At 45.1% G+C, this 15,742-nt stretch overlaps 1 protein-coding gene across 1 annotated transcript in view; it reads right to left on the bottom strand.

Moving 5' to 3' along the window:
* LOC135563129 (piezo-type mechanosensitive ion channel component 2-like) overlaps positions 1-15,742 on the bottom strand; it is a 396,954-nt gene that overhangs the window by 209,292 nt on the left and 171,920 nt on the right. Inside the window, 2 exon segments of the mRNA XM_065006107.1 lie at positions 6,637-6,867; positions 15,121-15,293. Coding sequence (XP_064862179.1) covers positions 6,637-6,867; positions 15,121-15,293 — 404 coding nt within the window.

A 15,742-nucleotide genomic window follows, 5' to 3' on the forward strand; every position in this document is an offset into this window, starting at 1 on the left:
TACATTGGAACAGTTCTGTCTCTACCCGTTTACTCAGAACAGTTCTGTCTCTACCCCGTTTACCTTGGAACAGTTCTGTCTCTACCCCGTTTACCTTGGAACAGTTCTGTCTCTACCCCGTTTACTCAGAACAGTTCTGTCTCTACCCGTTTACCTTGGAACAGTTCTGTCTCTACCCGTTTACTCAGAACAGTTCTGTCTCTACCCGTTTACTCAGAACAGTTCTGTCTCTACCCGTTTACTCAGAGCAGTTCTGTCTCTACCCGTTTACTCAGAACAGTTCTGTCTCTACCCATTTACTCAGAACAGTTCTGTCTCTACCCGTTTACTCAGAACAGTTCTGTCTCTACCCGTTTACTCAGAACAGTTCTGTCTCTACCCGTTTACTCAGAACAGTTCTGTCTCTACCCGTTTACTCAGAACAGTTCTGTCTCTACCCGTTTACTCAGAACAGTTCTGTCTCTACCTGTTTACTCAGAACAGTTCTATCTCTACTCCGTTTACTCAGAACAGTTCTGTCTCTACCCGTTTACTCAGGACAGTTCTGTCTCTACCCCGTTTACTCAGAACAGTTCTGTCTCTACCCGTTTACTCAGAACAGTTCTGTCTCTACCCGTTTACTCAGGACAGTTCTGTCTCTACCCCGTTTAAGAACAGTTCTGTCTACCCGTTTACCTCGAACAGTTCTGTCTCTACCCATTTACTCAGAACAGTTCTGTCTCTACCCGTTTACTCAGGACAGTTCTGTCTCTACCCGTTTACTCAGAACAGTTCTGACTCTACCCGTTTACCTTGGAACAGGTCTGTCTCTACCCGTTTACTCAGGACAGTTCTGTCTCTACCCGTTTACTCAGAACAGTTCTGTCTCTCCCCATTTACTCAGAACAGTTCTGTCTCTACCCGTTTACTCAGAACAGTTCTGTCTCTACCCGTTTACTCAGAACAGTTCTGTCTCTACCCGTTTACTCAGAACAGTTCTGTCTCTACCCCGTTTACCTTGGAACAGTTCTGTCTCTACCCCGAACAGTTCTGTCTCTACCCGTTTACTCAGAACAGTTCTGTCTCTACCCGTTTACTCAGAACAGTTCTGTCTCTACCCGTTTACCTCGGAACAGTTCTGTCTCTACCCGTTTACTCAGAACAGTTCTGTCTCTACCTGTTTACTCAGAACAGTTCTGTCTCTACCCCGTTTACCTTGGAACAGTTCTGTCTCTACCCGTTTACTCAGAACAGTTCTGTCTCTACCCGTTTACTCAGGACAGTTCTGTCTCTACACTCAGAACAGTTCTGTCTCTACCCGTTTACTCAGAACAGTTCTGTCTCTACCCGTTTACCTTGGAACAGTTCTGTCTCTACCCGTTTACCTTGGAACAGTTCTGTCTCTACCCCGTTTACTCAGAACAGTTCTGTCTCTACCCGTTTACCTTGGAACAGTTCTGTCTCTACCCGTTTACCTTGGAACAGTTCTGTCTCTACCCCGTTTACTCAGAACAGTTCTGTCTCTACCTGTTTACTCAGAACAGTTCTGTCTCTACCCCGTTTACCTTGGAACAGTTCTGTCTCTACCTGTTTACTCAGAACAGTTCTGTCTCTACCCCGTTTACCTTGGAACAGTTCTGTCTCTACCCCGTTTACCTTGGAACAGTTCTGTCTCTACCCCGTTTACTCAGAACAGTTCTGTCTCTACCCACCTTGGAACAGTTCTGTCTCTACCCGTTTACTCAGAACAGTTCTGTCTTGGAACTCAGTTCTGTCTCTACCCCGTTTACCTTGGAACAGTTCTGTCTCTACCCGTTTACTCAGAGCAGTTCTGTCTCTACCCGTTTACTCAGAACAGTTCTGTCTCTACCCGTTTACTCAGAACAGTTCTGTCTCTAACTCAGAACAGTTCTGTCTCTACCCGTTTACTCAGAACAGTTCTGTCTCTACCCGTTTACTCAGAACAGTTCTGTCAGTTCTGTTCTCTCTACCCGTTTACTCAGAACAGTTCTGTCTCTACCCGTTTACTCAGAACAGTTCTGTCTCTACCCCGTTTACTCAGAACAGTTCTGTCTCTACCCGTTTACTCAGAACAGTTCTGTCTCTACCCGTTTACTCAGGACAGTTCTGTCTCTACCCCGTTTACTCAGAACAGTTCTGTCTCTACCCGTTTACCTCGGAACAGTTCTGTCTCTACCCATTTACTCAGAACAGTTCTGTCTCTACCCGTTTACTCAGGACAGTTCTGTCTCTACCCGTTTACTCAGAACAGTTCTGACTCTACCCGTTTACCTTGGAACAGGTCTGTCTCTACCCGTTTACTCAGGACAGTTCTGTCTCTACCCGTTTACTCAGAACAGTTCTGTCTCTCCCCATTTACTCAGAACAGTTCTGTCTCTACCCGTTTACTCAGAACAGTTCTGTCTCTACCCGTTTACTCAGAACAGTTCTGTCTCTACCCGTTTACTCAGAACAGTTCTGTCTCTACCCCGTTTACCTTGGAACAGTTCTGTCTCTACCCCGTTTACCTTGGAACAGTTCTGTCTCTACCCCGTTTACTCAGAACAGTTCTGTCTCTACCCGTTTACTCAGAACAGTTCTGTCTCTACCCGTTTACCTCGGAACAGTTCTGTCTCTACCCGTTTACTCAGAACAGTTCTGTCTCTACCTGTTTACTCAGAACAGTTCTGTCTCTACCCCGTTTACCTTGGAACAGTTCTGTCTCTACCCGTTTACTCAGAACAGTTCTGTCTCTACCCGTTTACTCAGAACAGTTCTGTCTCTACCCGTTTACTCAGAACAGTTCTGTCTCTACCCGTTTACTCAGAACAGTTCTGTCTCTACCCGTTTACCTTGGAACAGTTCTGTCTCTACCCGTTTACCTTGGAACAGTTCTGTCTCTACCCCGTTTACTCAGAACAGTTCTGTCTCTACCCGTTTACCTTGGAACAGTTCTGTCTCTACCCGTTTACCTTGGAACAGTTCTGTCTCTACCCCGTTTACTCAGAACAGTTCTGTCTCTACCTGTTTACTCAGAACAGTTCTGTCTCTACCCCGTTTACCTTGGAACAGTTCTGTCTCTACCTGTTTACTCAGAACAGTTCTGTCTCTACCCCGTTTACCTTGGAACAGTTCTGTCTCTACCCCGTTTACCTTGGAACAGTTCTGTCTCTACCCCGTTTACTCAGAACAGTTCTGTCTCTACCCGTTTACCTTGGAACAGTTCTGTCTCTACCCGTTTACTCAGAACAGTTCTGTCTCTACCCGTTTACTCAGAACAGTTCTGTCTCTACCCCGTTTACCTTGGAACAGTTCTGTCTCTACCCGAAGAGCAGTTCTGTCTCTACCCGTTTACTCAGAACAGTTCTGTCTCTACCCATTTACTCAGAACAGTTCTGTCTCTACCCGTTTACTCAGAACAGTTCTGTCTCTACCCGTTTACTCAGAACAGTTCTGTCTCTACCCGTTTACTCAGAACAGTTCTGTCTCTACCCGTTTACTCAGAACAGTTCTGTCTCTACCTGTTTACTCAGAACAGTTCTGTCTCTACCCCGTTTACTCAGAACAGTTCTGTCTCTACCCGTTTACTCAGAACAGTTCTGTCTCTACCCCGTTTACTCAGAACAGTTCTGTCTCTACCCGTTTACTCAGAACAGTTCTGTCTCTACCCGTTTACTCAGGACAGTTCTGTCTCTACCCCGTTTACTCAGAACAGTTCTGTCTCTACCCGTTTACCTTGGAACAGTTCTGTCTCTACCCTGTTTACTCAGAACAGTTCTGTCTCTACCTGTTTACTCAGAACAGTTCTGTCTCTACCCGTTTACTCAGAACAGTTCTGTCTCTACCCGTTTACCTTGGAACAGGTCTGTCTCTACCCGTTTACTCAGGACAGTTCTGTCTCTACCCGTTTACTCAGAACAGTTCTGTCTCTCCCCATTTACTCAGAACAGTTCTGTCTCTACCCGTTTACTCAGAACAGTTCTGTCTCTACCCGTTTACTCAGAACAGTTCTGTCTCTACCCCGTTTACCTTGGAACAGTTCTGTCTCTACCCCGTTTACCTTGGAACAGTTCTGTCTCTACCCCGTTTACTCAGAACAGTTCTGTCTCTACCCGTTTACTCAGAACAGTTCTGTCTCTACCCGTTTACCTCGGAACAGTTCTGTCTCTACCCGTTTACTCAGAACAGTTCTGTCTCTACCTGTTTACTCAGAACAGTTCTGTCTCTACCCGTTTACCTTGGAACAGTTCTGTCTCTACCCGTTTACTCAGAACAGTTCTGTCTCTACCCGTTTACTCAGAACAGTTCTGTCTCTACCCGTTTACTCAGAACAGTTCTGTCTCTACCCGTTTACTCAGAACAGTTCTGTCTCTACCCCGTTTACCTTGGAACAGTTCTGTCTCTACCCGTTTACCTTGGAACAGTTCTGTCTCTACCCGTTTACTCAGAACAGTTCTGTCTCTACCCGTTTACCTTGGAACAGTTCTGTCTCTACCCGTTTACCTTGGAACAGTTCTGTCTCTACCCCGTTTACTCAGAACAGTTCTGTCTCTACCTGTTTACTCAGAACAGTTCTGTCTCTACCCCGTTTACCTTGGAACAGTTCTGTCTCTACCTGTTTACTCAGAACAGTTCTGTCTCTACCCCGTTTACCTTGGAACAGTTCTGTCTCTACCCGTTTACTCAGAGCAGTTCTGTCTCTACCCGTTTACTCAGAACAGTTCTGTCTCTACCCATTTACTCAGAACAGTTCTGTCTCTACCCGTTTACTCAGAACAGTTCTGTCTCTACCCCGTTTACTCAGAACAGTTCTGTCTCTACCTGTTTACTCAGAACAGTTCTATCTCTACCCGTTTACTCAGAACAGTTCTGTCTCTACCCCGTTTACTCAGAACAGTTCTGTCTCTACCCCGTTTACTCAGAACAGTTCTGTCTCTACCCGTTTACTCAGGACAGTTCTGTCTCTACCCGTTTACTCAGAACAGTTCTGACTCTACCCGTTTACCTTGGAACAGGTCTGTCTCTACCCGTTTACTCAGGACAGTTCTGTCTCTACCCGTTTACTCAGAACAGTTCTGTCTCTCCCCATTTACTCAGAACAGTTCTGTCTCTACCCGTTTACTCAGAACAGTTCTGTCTCTACCCGTTTACTCAGAACAGTTCTGTCTCTACCCGTTTACTCAGAACAGTTCTGTCTCTACCCGTTTACCTTGGAACAGTTCTGTCTCTACCCCGTTTACCTTGGAACAGTTCTGTCTCTACCCCGTTTACTCAGAACAGTTCTGTCTCTACCCGTTTACTCAGAACAGTTCTGTCTCTACCCGTTTACCTCGGAACAGTTCTGTCTCTACCCGTTTACTCAGAACAGTTCTGTCTCTACCCGTTTACTCAGAACAGTTCTGTCTCTACCCCGTTTACCTTGGAACAGTTCTGTCTCTACCCGTTTACTCAGAACAGTTGTGTCTCTACCCGTTTACCTTGGAACAGTTCTGTCTCTACCCGTTTACCTTGGAACAGTTCTGTCTCTACCCCGTTTACTCAGAACAGTTCTGTCTCTACCTGTTTACTCAGAACAGTTCTGTCTCTACCCCGTTTACCTTGGAACAGTTCTGTCTCTACCTGTTTACTCAGAACAGTTCTGTCTCTACCTGTTTACATTGGAACAGTTCTGTCTCTACCCGTTTACTCAGAACAGTTCTGTCTCTACCCCGTTTACCTTGGAACAGTTCTGTCTCTACCCCGTTTACCTTGGAACAGTTCTGTCTCTACCCCGTTTACTCAGAACAGTTCTGTCTCTACCCGTTTACCTTGGAACAGTTCTGTCTCTACCCGTTTACTCAGAACAGTTCTGTCTCTACCCGTTTACTCAGAACAGTTCTGTCTCTACCCCGTTTACCTTGGAACAGTTCTGTCTCTACCCGTTTACTCAGAGCAGTTCTGTCTCTACCCGTTTACTCAGAACAGTTCTGTCTCTACCCATTTACTCAGAACAGTTCTGTCTCTACCCGTTTACTCAGAACAGTTCTGTCTCTACCCGTTTACTCAGAACAGTTCTGTCTCTACCCGTTTACTCAGAACAGTTCTGTCTCTACCCGTTTACTCAGAACAGTTCTGTCTCTACCTGTTTACTCAGAACAGTTCTATCTCTACTCCGTTTACTCAGAACAGTTCTGTCTCTACCCGTTTACTCAGGACAGTTCTGTCTCTACCCCGTTTACTCAGAACAGTTCTGTCTCTACCCGTTTACTCAGAACAGTTCTGTCTCTACCCGTTTACTCAGGACAGTTCTGTCTCTACCCCGTTTACTCAGAACAGTTCTGTCTCTACCCGTTTACCTTGGAACAGTTCTGTCTCTACCCATTTACTCAGAACAGTTCTGTCTCTACCCGTTTACTCAGGACAGTTCTGTCTCTACCCGTTTACTCAGAACAGTTCTGTCTCTACCCATTTACTCAGAACAGTTCTGTCTCTACCCATTTACTCAGAACAGTTCTGTCTCTACCCATTTACTCAGAACAGTTCTGTCTCTACCCGTTTACTCAGAACAGTTCTGTCTCTACCCGTTCACTCAGGACAGTTCTGTCTCTACCCCGTTTACTCAGAACAGTTCTGTCTCTACCCGTTTACCTTGGAACAGTTCTGTCTCTACCCGTTTACCTTGGAACCCAGCTGCCTGAAGGGCACGTCCATCTTGAGGAAGAGTCCAGGCACGGGCTCCAGCAGCTCAAAGCTCCAGATGTACTGCAGCACAATGAGCAGGTTCCCGTAGAGCACCATGAAGGGAGAGGTTAGCATGGTGTAACGACGACGGTCCCTCACCATCCACAACATACACGACCACATCAGGAACACAAACGTCAGCCAGCTAACATACGTGATGCTCCACGCCTGGGGAGGGAGAGACAGAAAGAGAGAGAGAGAGAGGGAGTAACAGAGAGAAGATCCAGATTTCAGGGAATTAGATCAAAGTTCTCAATTGGTACAAAATATATACTGTACACACTACAATTACTGAGGTTTAAATATATAGGGTACTGCACACACTACAATTACTGAGGTTTAAATATATAGAGTACTGCACACACTACAATTACTGAGGTTTAAATATATAGGGTACTGCACACACTACAATTACTGAGGTTTAAATATATAGGGTACTGCACACACTACAATTACTGAGGTTTAAATATATAGGGTACTGTACACACTACAATTACTGAGGTTTAAATATATAGAGTACTGTACACACTACAATTACTGAGGTTTAAATATATAGAGTACTGTACACACTACAATTACTGAGGTTTAAATATATAGGGTACTGCACACACTACATTTACTGAGGTTTAAATATATAGAGTACTGTACACACTACAAGTACGGGGGTTTAAAAATAAGCTCAACTGGACACCTTAATGAGGCAGTGAATGAACTGAGAGAGAAAGCACGCAGGGCATTCTACGCCATTAAAAACCTCATTAAAATTGACATACCTAATTAAATTTGGCTAAAACTAATTGAATATGTCATTGAACCAATTGCACTTTATGGCAGCGAGGTGTGGGGTCCACTTGCAAAACAAAACAAAACAGAGGAAAACTACACACAATGCATGCAGGGCCGAATCAGGCCAATAATCACTAATAATAAACACTCAAAAAAGAGCAATTCAGTTTTGGAAACTACAGTGACCCCCTCTATCATCATGCAATGCCAAGAGCTGGGCAAGAAAAGAGTCCCTCATCCAGCAATGCCAAGAGCTGGCTGGTCAAAAACCTGTTCTAAAACACTGAAGCCTCAGTCCCTCATCCAGCTGGTCCTGGGGCTGAGTTCACAAACCTGTTCTACTAACATGCACTCAGATCCAGCTGGTCCTCAGTCCCCTGAAGCATCCAGCTGGTCCTGGGACACTGTTCTAGTTCACCCTAAGCTGGTCTGTTCTAACCTAACATGCCTCAGTCCCCTCGTCCAAGCCTCAGTCCCCCTCATCCAGCTGGTCCTGAGTTCACTAACCTGTTCTACTAACACAAGCCTCAGTCCCCTCAAGCTGGTCCTCAGTCCCACTCCTCAGTCCCTCAGCTGGTCCTGGGACTGAGTTCACTAAACCTGTTCTACTAACATGCTGAAGCCTCAGTCCCCTCATCCAGCTGGTCCTGAGTTCACTGTTCTACTAACACTGAAGCCTCAGTCTAACCTGTTCTACTAACACACTGAAGCCTCAGTCCCCTGAGCTGGTCCTGGGAGCCTCAGTCCAGCTGGTCCTGGGACTGAGTTCACTAACCTGTTCTACTAACATGCTGAAGCCTCAGTCCCCTCATCCAGCTGGTCCTGAGTTCACTAACCTGTTCTACTAACACACTGAAGCCTCAGTCCCCTCATCCAGCTGGTCCTGGGACTGAGTTCACAAACCTGTTCTACTAACATGCTGAAGCCTCAGTCCCCTCATCCAGCTGGTCCTGAGTTCACTAACCTGTTCTACTAACACACTGAAGCCTCAGTCCCCTCATCCAGCTGGTCCTGGGACTGAGTTCACAAACCTGTTCTACTAACACACTGAAGTCTCAGGATCAGAACAACCAATCAATCAGGATAAACCAAATTACAACACAGTCAAAACAAAACTATATAGCTTATTGGGAAACACAAGCACAAACACAAAGCAAAATGCAGTGCTATCTGGCCCTATTAAAACCTTAGAAAAACCTTGACAAAGTACAGGCTCAGTGAGCACAGCCTTGCCATTGAGAAGGGTAGACACAGGAAAACCTGGCTCCCTGTAGAGGAAAGGCTGTGCAACCACTGCACCACAGCAGAACCTGAGACAGAGCTGCAATTCCTGACAAAATGTCAAAAATATAAAACAATTAGAGAGTGTCATTTCCCCAAATTTGAAACCCTTATTCAAGGTTTCAAAGACCTCTCTGATGAGAGTAGGCTACCCTTCCTGTTGGGGGAGGACGCAGAGAGCTGTGGGTTGGCAGCGCACTACATTTCTGCCTGCCATAAGATGAGGGACAGTGTCTGACAGACCAATCAACCTACACATGTCCTCTACTGTATGCTTATTGTTATTGTTCAATGTATGGTTATTTTGACCCTTGGTTATTGTTGTTACTGTTGTCCCATTAACAATTTTGATTCTCATTTTTATTTTATATTGTAAATATTGAATTGAAAATTGAGAGAGAGGGAGATAGAGGGAGAGAAAGAGAGAAGTAGAGATAGAGGGAGCGAGAGAGAGAGGGTCAAAAGAGACATGGATATATATATAGACAACAGGTGGAAATTATAGGCAATTAGCAAGACACCCCCAATAAAGGAGTGGTTCTGCAGGTGGTGACCACAGACCACTTCTCAGTTCCTATGCTTCCTGGCTGATGTTTTGGTCACTTAAGAATGCTGGCAGTGCTTTTACTCTAGTGGTACCATGAGACGGAGTGCGAGCTGTGGCAAGAAGGTTTGCTGTGTCTGTCAGCGTAGTGTCCAGATTATGGAGGCGCTACCAGGAGACCGGCCAGTACATCAGGAGACATGGAGGAGGCCGTAGGAGGGCAACAACCCAGCAGCAGGACCGCTACCTCCGCCTTTGTGCAAGGAGGAGCAGGAGGAGCACTGCCAGAGCCCTGCAAAATGACCTCCAGCAGGCCACTAATGTGTATGTGTCTGCTCAAATGGACAGAAACAGACTCCATGAGGGTGGTATGAGGGCCCGACGTCCACAGGTGGGGGTTGTGCTTACAGCCCAATACCGTGCAGGACGTTTGGCATTTGCCAGAGAACACCAAGATTGGCAAATTCGCCACTGTCGCCCTGTGCTCTTCACAGATGAAAGCAGGTTCACACTGAGCACATGTGACAGAGTCTGGAGACGCTGTGGAGAACGTTCTGCTGCCTGCAACATCCTCCAGCATGACCGGTTTGGCGGTGGGTCAGTCATGGTGTGGGGTGGCATTTCTTTGGGGGGCCGCACAGCCCTCCATGTGCTCGCTAGAGGTAGCCTGACTGCCATCAGGTACCGAGATGAGAGCCAGTTTCATCATAGCGCTTGATGGTTTTTGCGACTGCACTTGAAGAAACTTTCAAAGTTCTTGACATTTTACAGATTGACTGACCTTCACGTCTTAAAGTAATGATGGACTGTCGTTTCTCTTTGCTTATTTGAGCTGTTCTTGCCATAATATGGACATGTTCTTTTACCAGATAGGGCTATCTTCTGTATACCACCCCTACCTTGTCACAACACAACTGATTGGCTCAAACGCATTAAGAAGGAAAGAAATTCCACAAATTAACTTTTAACAAGCCACACCAGTTAATTGAAATACATTCCAGGTGACTACCTCATGAAGCTGGTTGAGAGAATGCCAAGAGTCTCTAACACTTTTTTGGTTACTACATGATTCCATATGTGTTATTTCATAGTTTTGATGTCTTCGACTATTATTCTACAATGTATAAAATAGCAAAAATAAAGAAAAACTCTGGAATGAGTAGGCGTGTCCAAACTTTCTGACTGGTTCTGTACATGTTTTAAACTGGGACCTTCAGATGAGTTTTGTGAGGCATGTGGGAGTCCTAGAGCAAAACATGACGTGTTCGTCAGAGTCTCATCTTTCCGTAATAGTTTCTAGCCCAAACGGTTTGGATGCTACAGACATTTGAGAGAAGACCGATTTTTTGGGGGATGTCTCCTGGTCTGACAAATAAGTAATTAAATAATTAGTTACAGTAAATTTAGAACACAAAATGTTCACCTGAAAGCTTTTGGACATCGGAGAAATATTTGAGGGAATCCTATTTTTGTCATAAAAAGATACTCATATGATGTAGAAAACCTGCAGAGAGCCTTTCCAACTGACAATCTCTTGTCAGTTGAAAAGAAAAGATAAACTATAAAATATAAATTGGAACGTTAAAAACATAAAAAAAATAACTGATATTGACACAAGATGAAGTGTTGGACGAATGTAAATCTATACTTAATCCAGTATAAATTAATATAAATTAATATATATAATTTATTATACAAGACAAAAAAATCTAATGGCAGATTAATGCATCAAGTGTACTAACAGTGACTAAATAATTCATGCCTTCTGGGAGTAAAGTCCAATAGTTATGGGCAGAGTTAGAAAGCTGTCTCTCAGAAGTTTCACGATGTAAGTTTACTTTTAATGTGTCCATCTGCATATTTCAAGACTTGGAACATGAGGGTGCGGTGAGACACCCCGATGGATTGGACAATATTATATCCTTCTCTTATATCGCAGACGCTATTACTTAAATACTACCCTGCCGCCCCAACGTCAAGAGAACGGAAGAATAAAATACATTATTTGAAGGCTGATAGAAATCTGGCCACAGACAGAAACATAGAGAGTCTTACAAGCATTAGAAACAACATTGGGTGTGGATATGGAAGGAACTTGGGTCTGAACAAGCGGGAATTCATTCATGTTAGTTGAAATCTACACTACATGGCCACTACATGAGCACTACATGTACACTACATGGCCACTACATGGTCACTACATAGCCACTACATAGCCACTACATAGCCACTACATGAACACTACATAGCCACTACATGGCCACTACATGGCCACTAAATAGCCACTACATGGTCACTACATGGCCACTACATGGCCACTACATGGCCACTACATGGCCACTACATAGCCACTACATGGCCACTACATGGCCACTACATGGCCACTACATGGTCACTACGTGGTCACTACATGGCCACTACATGGTCACTACATGGTCACTACATGGCCACTACATGGTCACTACATGGCCACTACATGGTCACTACATGGTCACTACATGGTCACTACATGGTCACTACATAGTCACTACATGGCCACTACATGGTCACTACATAGCCACTACATAGCCACTACATAGTCACTACATGGTCACTACATGGTCACTACATGGCCACTACATGGTCACTACATGGTCACTACATGGCCACTACATGGTCACTACATGGTCACTACATGGCCACTACATGGTCACTACATGGTCACTACATAGTCACTACATGGCCACTACATGGCCACTACATGGTCACTACATAGTCACTACATGGTCACTACATAGCCACTACATGGTCACTACATGGTCACTACATGGCCACTACATGGTCACTACATGGTCACTACATGGCCACTACATGGTCACTACATGGTCACTACATGGTCACTACATGGCCACTACATGGTGACTACATAGTCACTACATGGCCACTACATGGCCACTAAATAGCCACTACATGGTCACTACATAGCCACTACATGGCCACTACATGGCCACTACGTGGTCACTACGTGGTCACTACATGGCCACTACATGGTCACTACATGGTCACTACATGGCCACTACATGGTCACTACATGGCCACTACATGGTCACTACATGGTCACTACATGGTCACTACATAGTCACTACATGGCCACTACATGGTCACTACATAGCCACTACATAGCCACTACATAGTCACTACATGGTCACTACATGGTCACTACATGGCCACTACATGGTCACTACATGGTCACTACATGGTCACTACATGGCCACTACATAGTCACTACATGGTCACTACATGGTCACTACATGGTCACTACATGGTCACTACATGGTCACTACATGGCCACTACATGGCCACTACATGGTCACTACATGGTCACTACATGGTCACTACATGGTCACTACATAGCCACTACATGTACACTACATGGTCACTACATAGTCACTACATGGTCACTACATAGCCACTACATGGTCACTACATGGTCACTACATGGCCACTACATGGTCACTACATGGCCACTACATGGTCACTACATGGTCACTACATGGCCACTACATGGTCACTACATAGTCACTACATGGTCACTACATAGCCACTACACTACATGGTCACTACATGGCCACTACATGGTCACTACATGGTCACTACATGGCCACTACATGGCCACTACATGGTCACTACATGGTCACTACATGGCCACTACATGGTCACTACATGGTCACTACATGGTCACTACATGGCCACTACATGGTCACTACATAGGTCACTACATGGTCACTACATGGTCACTACATGGTCACTACATACCACTACATGGTCACATGGTCACATAGGTCACTACATAGCCACTACATGGTCACTACATGGTCACTACATGGTCACTACATAGCCACTACATGTACACTACATGGTCACTACATAGTCACTACATGGTTACATGTACACTACATGGCCACTACATGTACACTACATGGCCACTACATGGTCACTACATGGCCACTACATGGTCACTACATGGCCACTACATGGCCACTACATGGTCACTACATGGTCACTACATGTATATTACATGGCCACTACATAGCCACTACATGTACACTACATGGTCACTACATGGTCACTACATGGTCACTACATAGCCACTACATGTACACTACATGGCCACTACATGGCCACTACATGGTCACTACATGGTCACTACATGGTCACTACATGGTCACTACATAGTCACTACATGGCCACTACATGGTCACTACATAGTCACTACATGGTCACTACATAGCCACTACATGGCCACTACATGGTCACTACATCACTAACATCTCACTACAAGCCACTACATGGGCATTAATATGGACTTTGTAGTCACCATTGTTACATGTACACTACATGCCACTACATGTACACTCATGGCCACTACATGGTCACTAGATGTTGGTCACTACATGGCCACTAATGGCCACCATGGTCACTCTGGGAAGGCATAGTCACTACATGTTGGAACATTGCCACTACAGCCTCCACTGGCCACTACATGGCCACTACACTAATGGTCACTACATCCACTACATGTTGGATCATTGCTGCTACATGTACAGCCATGGCCACTACATTCACTACATAGGCACTACATCCACTACATGTTGGAACATTGCTGCTATAACAGGCTCATCAAACATCTCATTCCAACATCATGGGCATTAATATGGAGTTTGTGCCTCCATTGTTGCTATAACAGCCTCCACTCTTCTGGGAAGGCTTTCCACTAGATGTTGAATCATTGCTGCTATAACAGCCTCCACTCTTCTGGGAAGGCTTTCCACTAGATGTTGGAACATTGCTGCTATAACAGCCTCCACTCTTCTGGGAAGGCTTTCCACTAGATGATGGAACATTGCTGCTATAACAGCCTCCACTCTTCTGGGAAGGCTTTCCACTAGATGTTGGGTCATTGCTGCTATAACAGCCTCTCCACTCCTCTGTGAAGGCTTTCCACTAGATGATGGAACATTACTGCAATAACAGCCTCCTCTCTTCTGGGAAGGCTTTCCACTAGATGTTGGAACATTGCTGCTATAACAGCCTCCACTCTTCTGGGAAGGCTTTCCACTAGATGTTGGATCATTGCTGCTATAACAGCCTCCACTCTTCTGGGAAGGCTTTCCACTAGATGTAGGAACATTGCTGCTATAACAGCCTCCACTCTTCTGGTAAGGCTTTCCACTAGATGTAGGAACATTGCTGCTATAACAGCCTCCACTCTTCTGGGAAGGCTTTCCACTAGATGATGGAACATTGCTGCTATAACAGCCTCCACTCTTCTGGGAAGGCTTTCCACTAGATGTTGGATCATTGCTGCTATAACAGCCTCTCCACTCTTCTGTGAAGGCTTTCCACTAGATGATGGAACATTACTGCAATAACAGCCTCCTCTCTTCTGGGAAGGCTTTCCACTAGATGTTGGAATATTGCTGCAGGGACTTGCTTCCATTCAGCCACAAGAGCATTAGTGAGGTCAGGGACTGATGTTGGACGATTAGGCCTGGCTCGCAGTCGGCGTTCCAATTCATCCCAAAGGTGTTCAATGGGGCTGAAGTCAGGACTCTGTGCAGGCCAGTCAAGTTCTTCCACACTGATTTCAACAAACCATTTCTGTATGCACTTTGTGCACCGGGGCATCGTCATGCTGAAACAGGAAAGGGCCTTCCCCAAACTGTTGCCACAAAGTGCGCACGCAGCACATGCACACGCACACACACAGGTGCTTTCTTTCACCTTGACGTGAGCAGTCACCAGAGGGACCAGTCACGGTGTTTACTCACCATCATGGCTATGAGAGCACAGACATAGCTCTGCTTCATAATGAACCTGAACACGGTTACAACAGCAGTCACTCTGCCCTCCTCCTCCTCCTCCTGTTCCTCCTCCGCTCCCTCCATCCCAGAAGTCTCTCCTCGCAGGGTTGGACTGAAGTCATACTTTCCTTCATCCTTCTCTGTTTAGATAAAGACACACAGATACTTCATATAGTACAACACCTACAGTATATACAGGGTGATATAGTACAGTATATACAGGGTGATATAGTACAGTATATACAGGGTGATATAGTACAGTATATACAGGGTGATGTAGTACAGTATATACAGGGTGATATAATACAGTATATACAGGGTGATTGTGCTGCCGTACATAACATACAGGGTTTGTAGTACAGTATATACAGGAGATATAGGGGTGATATAGTACAGTATATACAGGGTGATATAGTACAGTATATACAGGGTGATATAGTACAGTATATACAGGGTGATATAATACAGTATATACAGGAGATATAGGGGGATATATTACAGTATATACAGGGTGATATAGTATAGTATATACAGGTTGATATAATACAGTATATACAGGGTGATATAGTACAGTATATACAGGGTGATA

Source organism: Oncorhynchus nerka, linkage group LG20, assembly GCF_034236695.1.
Source record: "Oncorhynchus nerka isolate Pitt River linkage group LG20, Oner_Uvic_2.0, whole genome shotgun sequence".
In the NCBI taxonomy this organism is placed as follows: Eukaryota; Metazoa; Chordata; class Actinopteri; order Salmoniformes; family Salmonidae; genus Oncorhynchus; species Oncorhynchus nerka.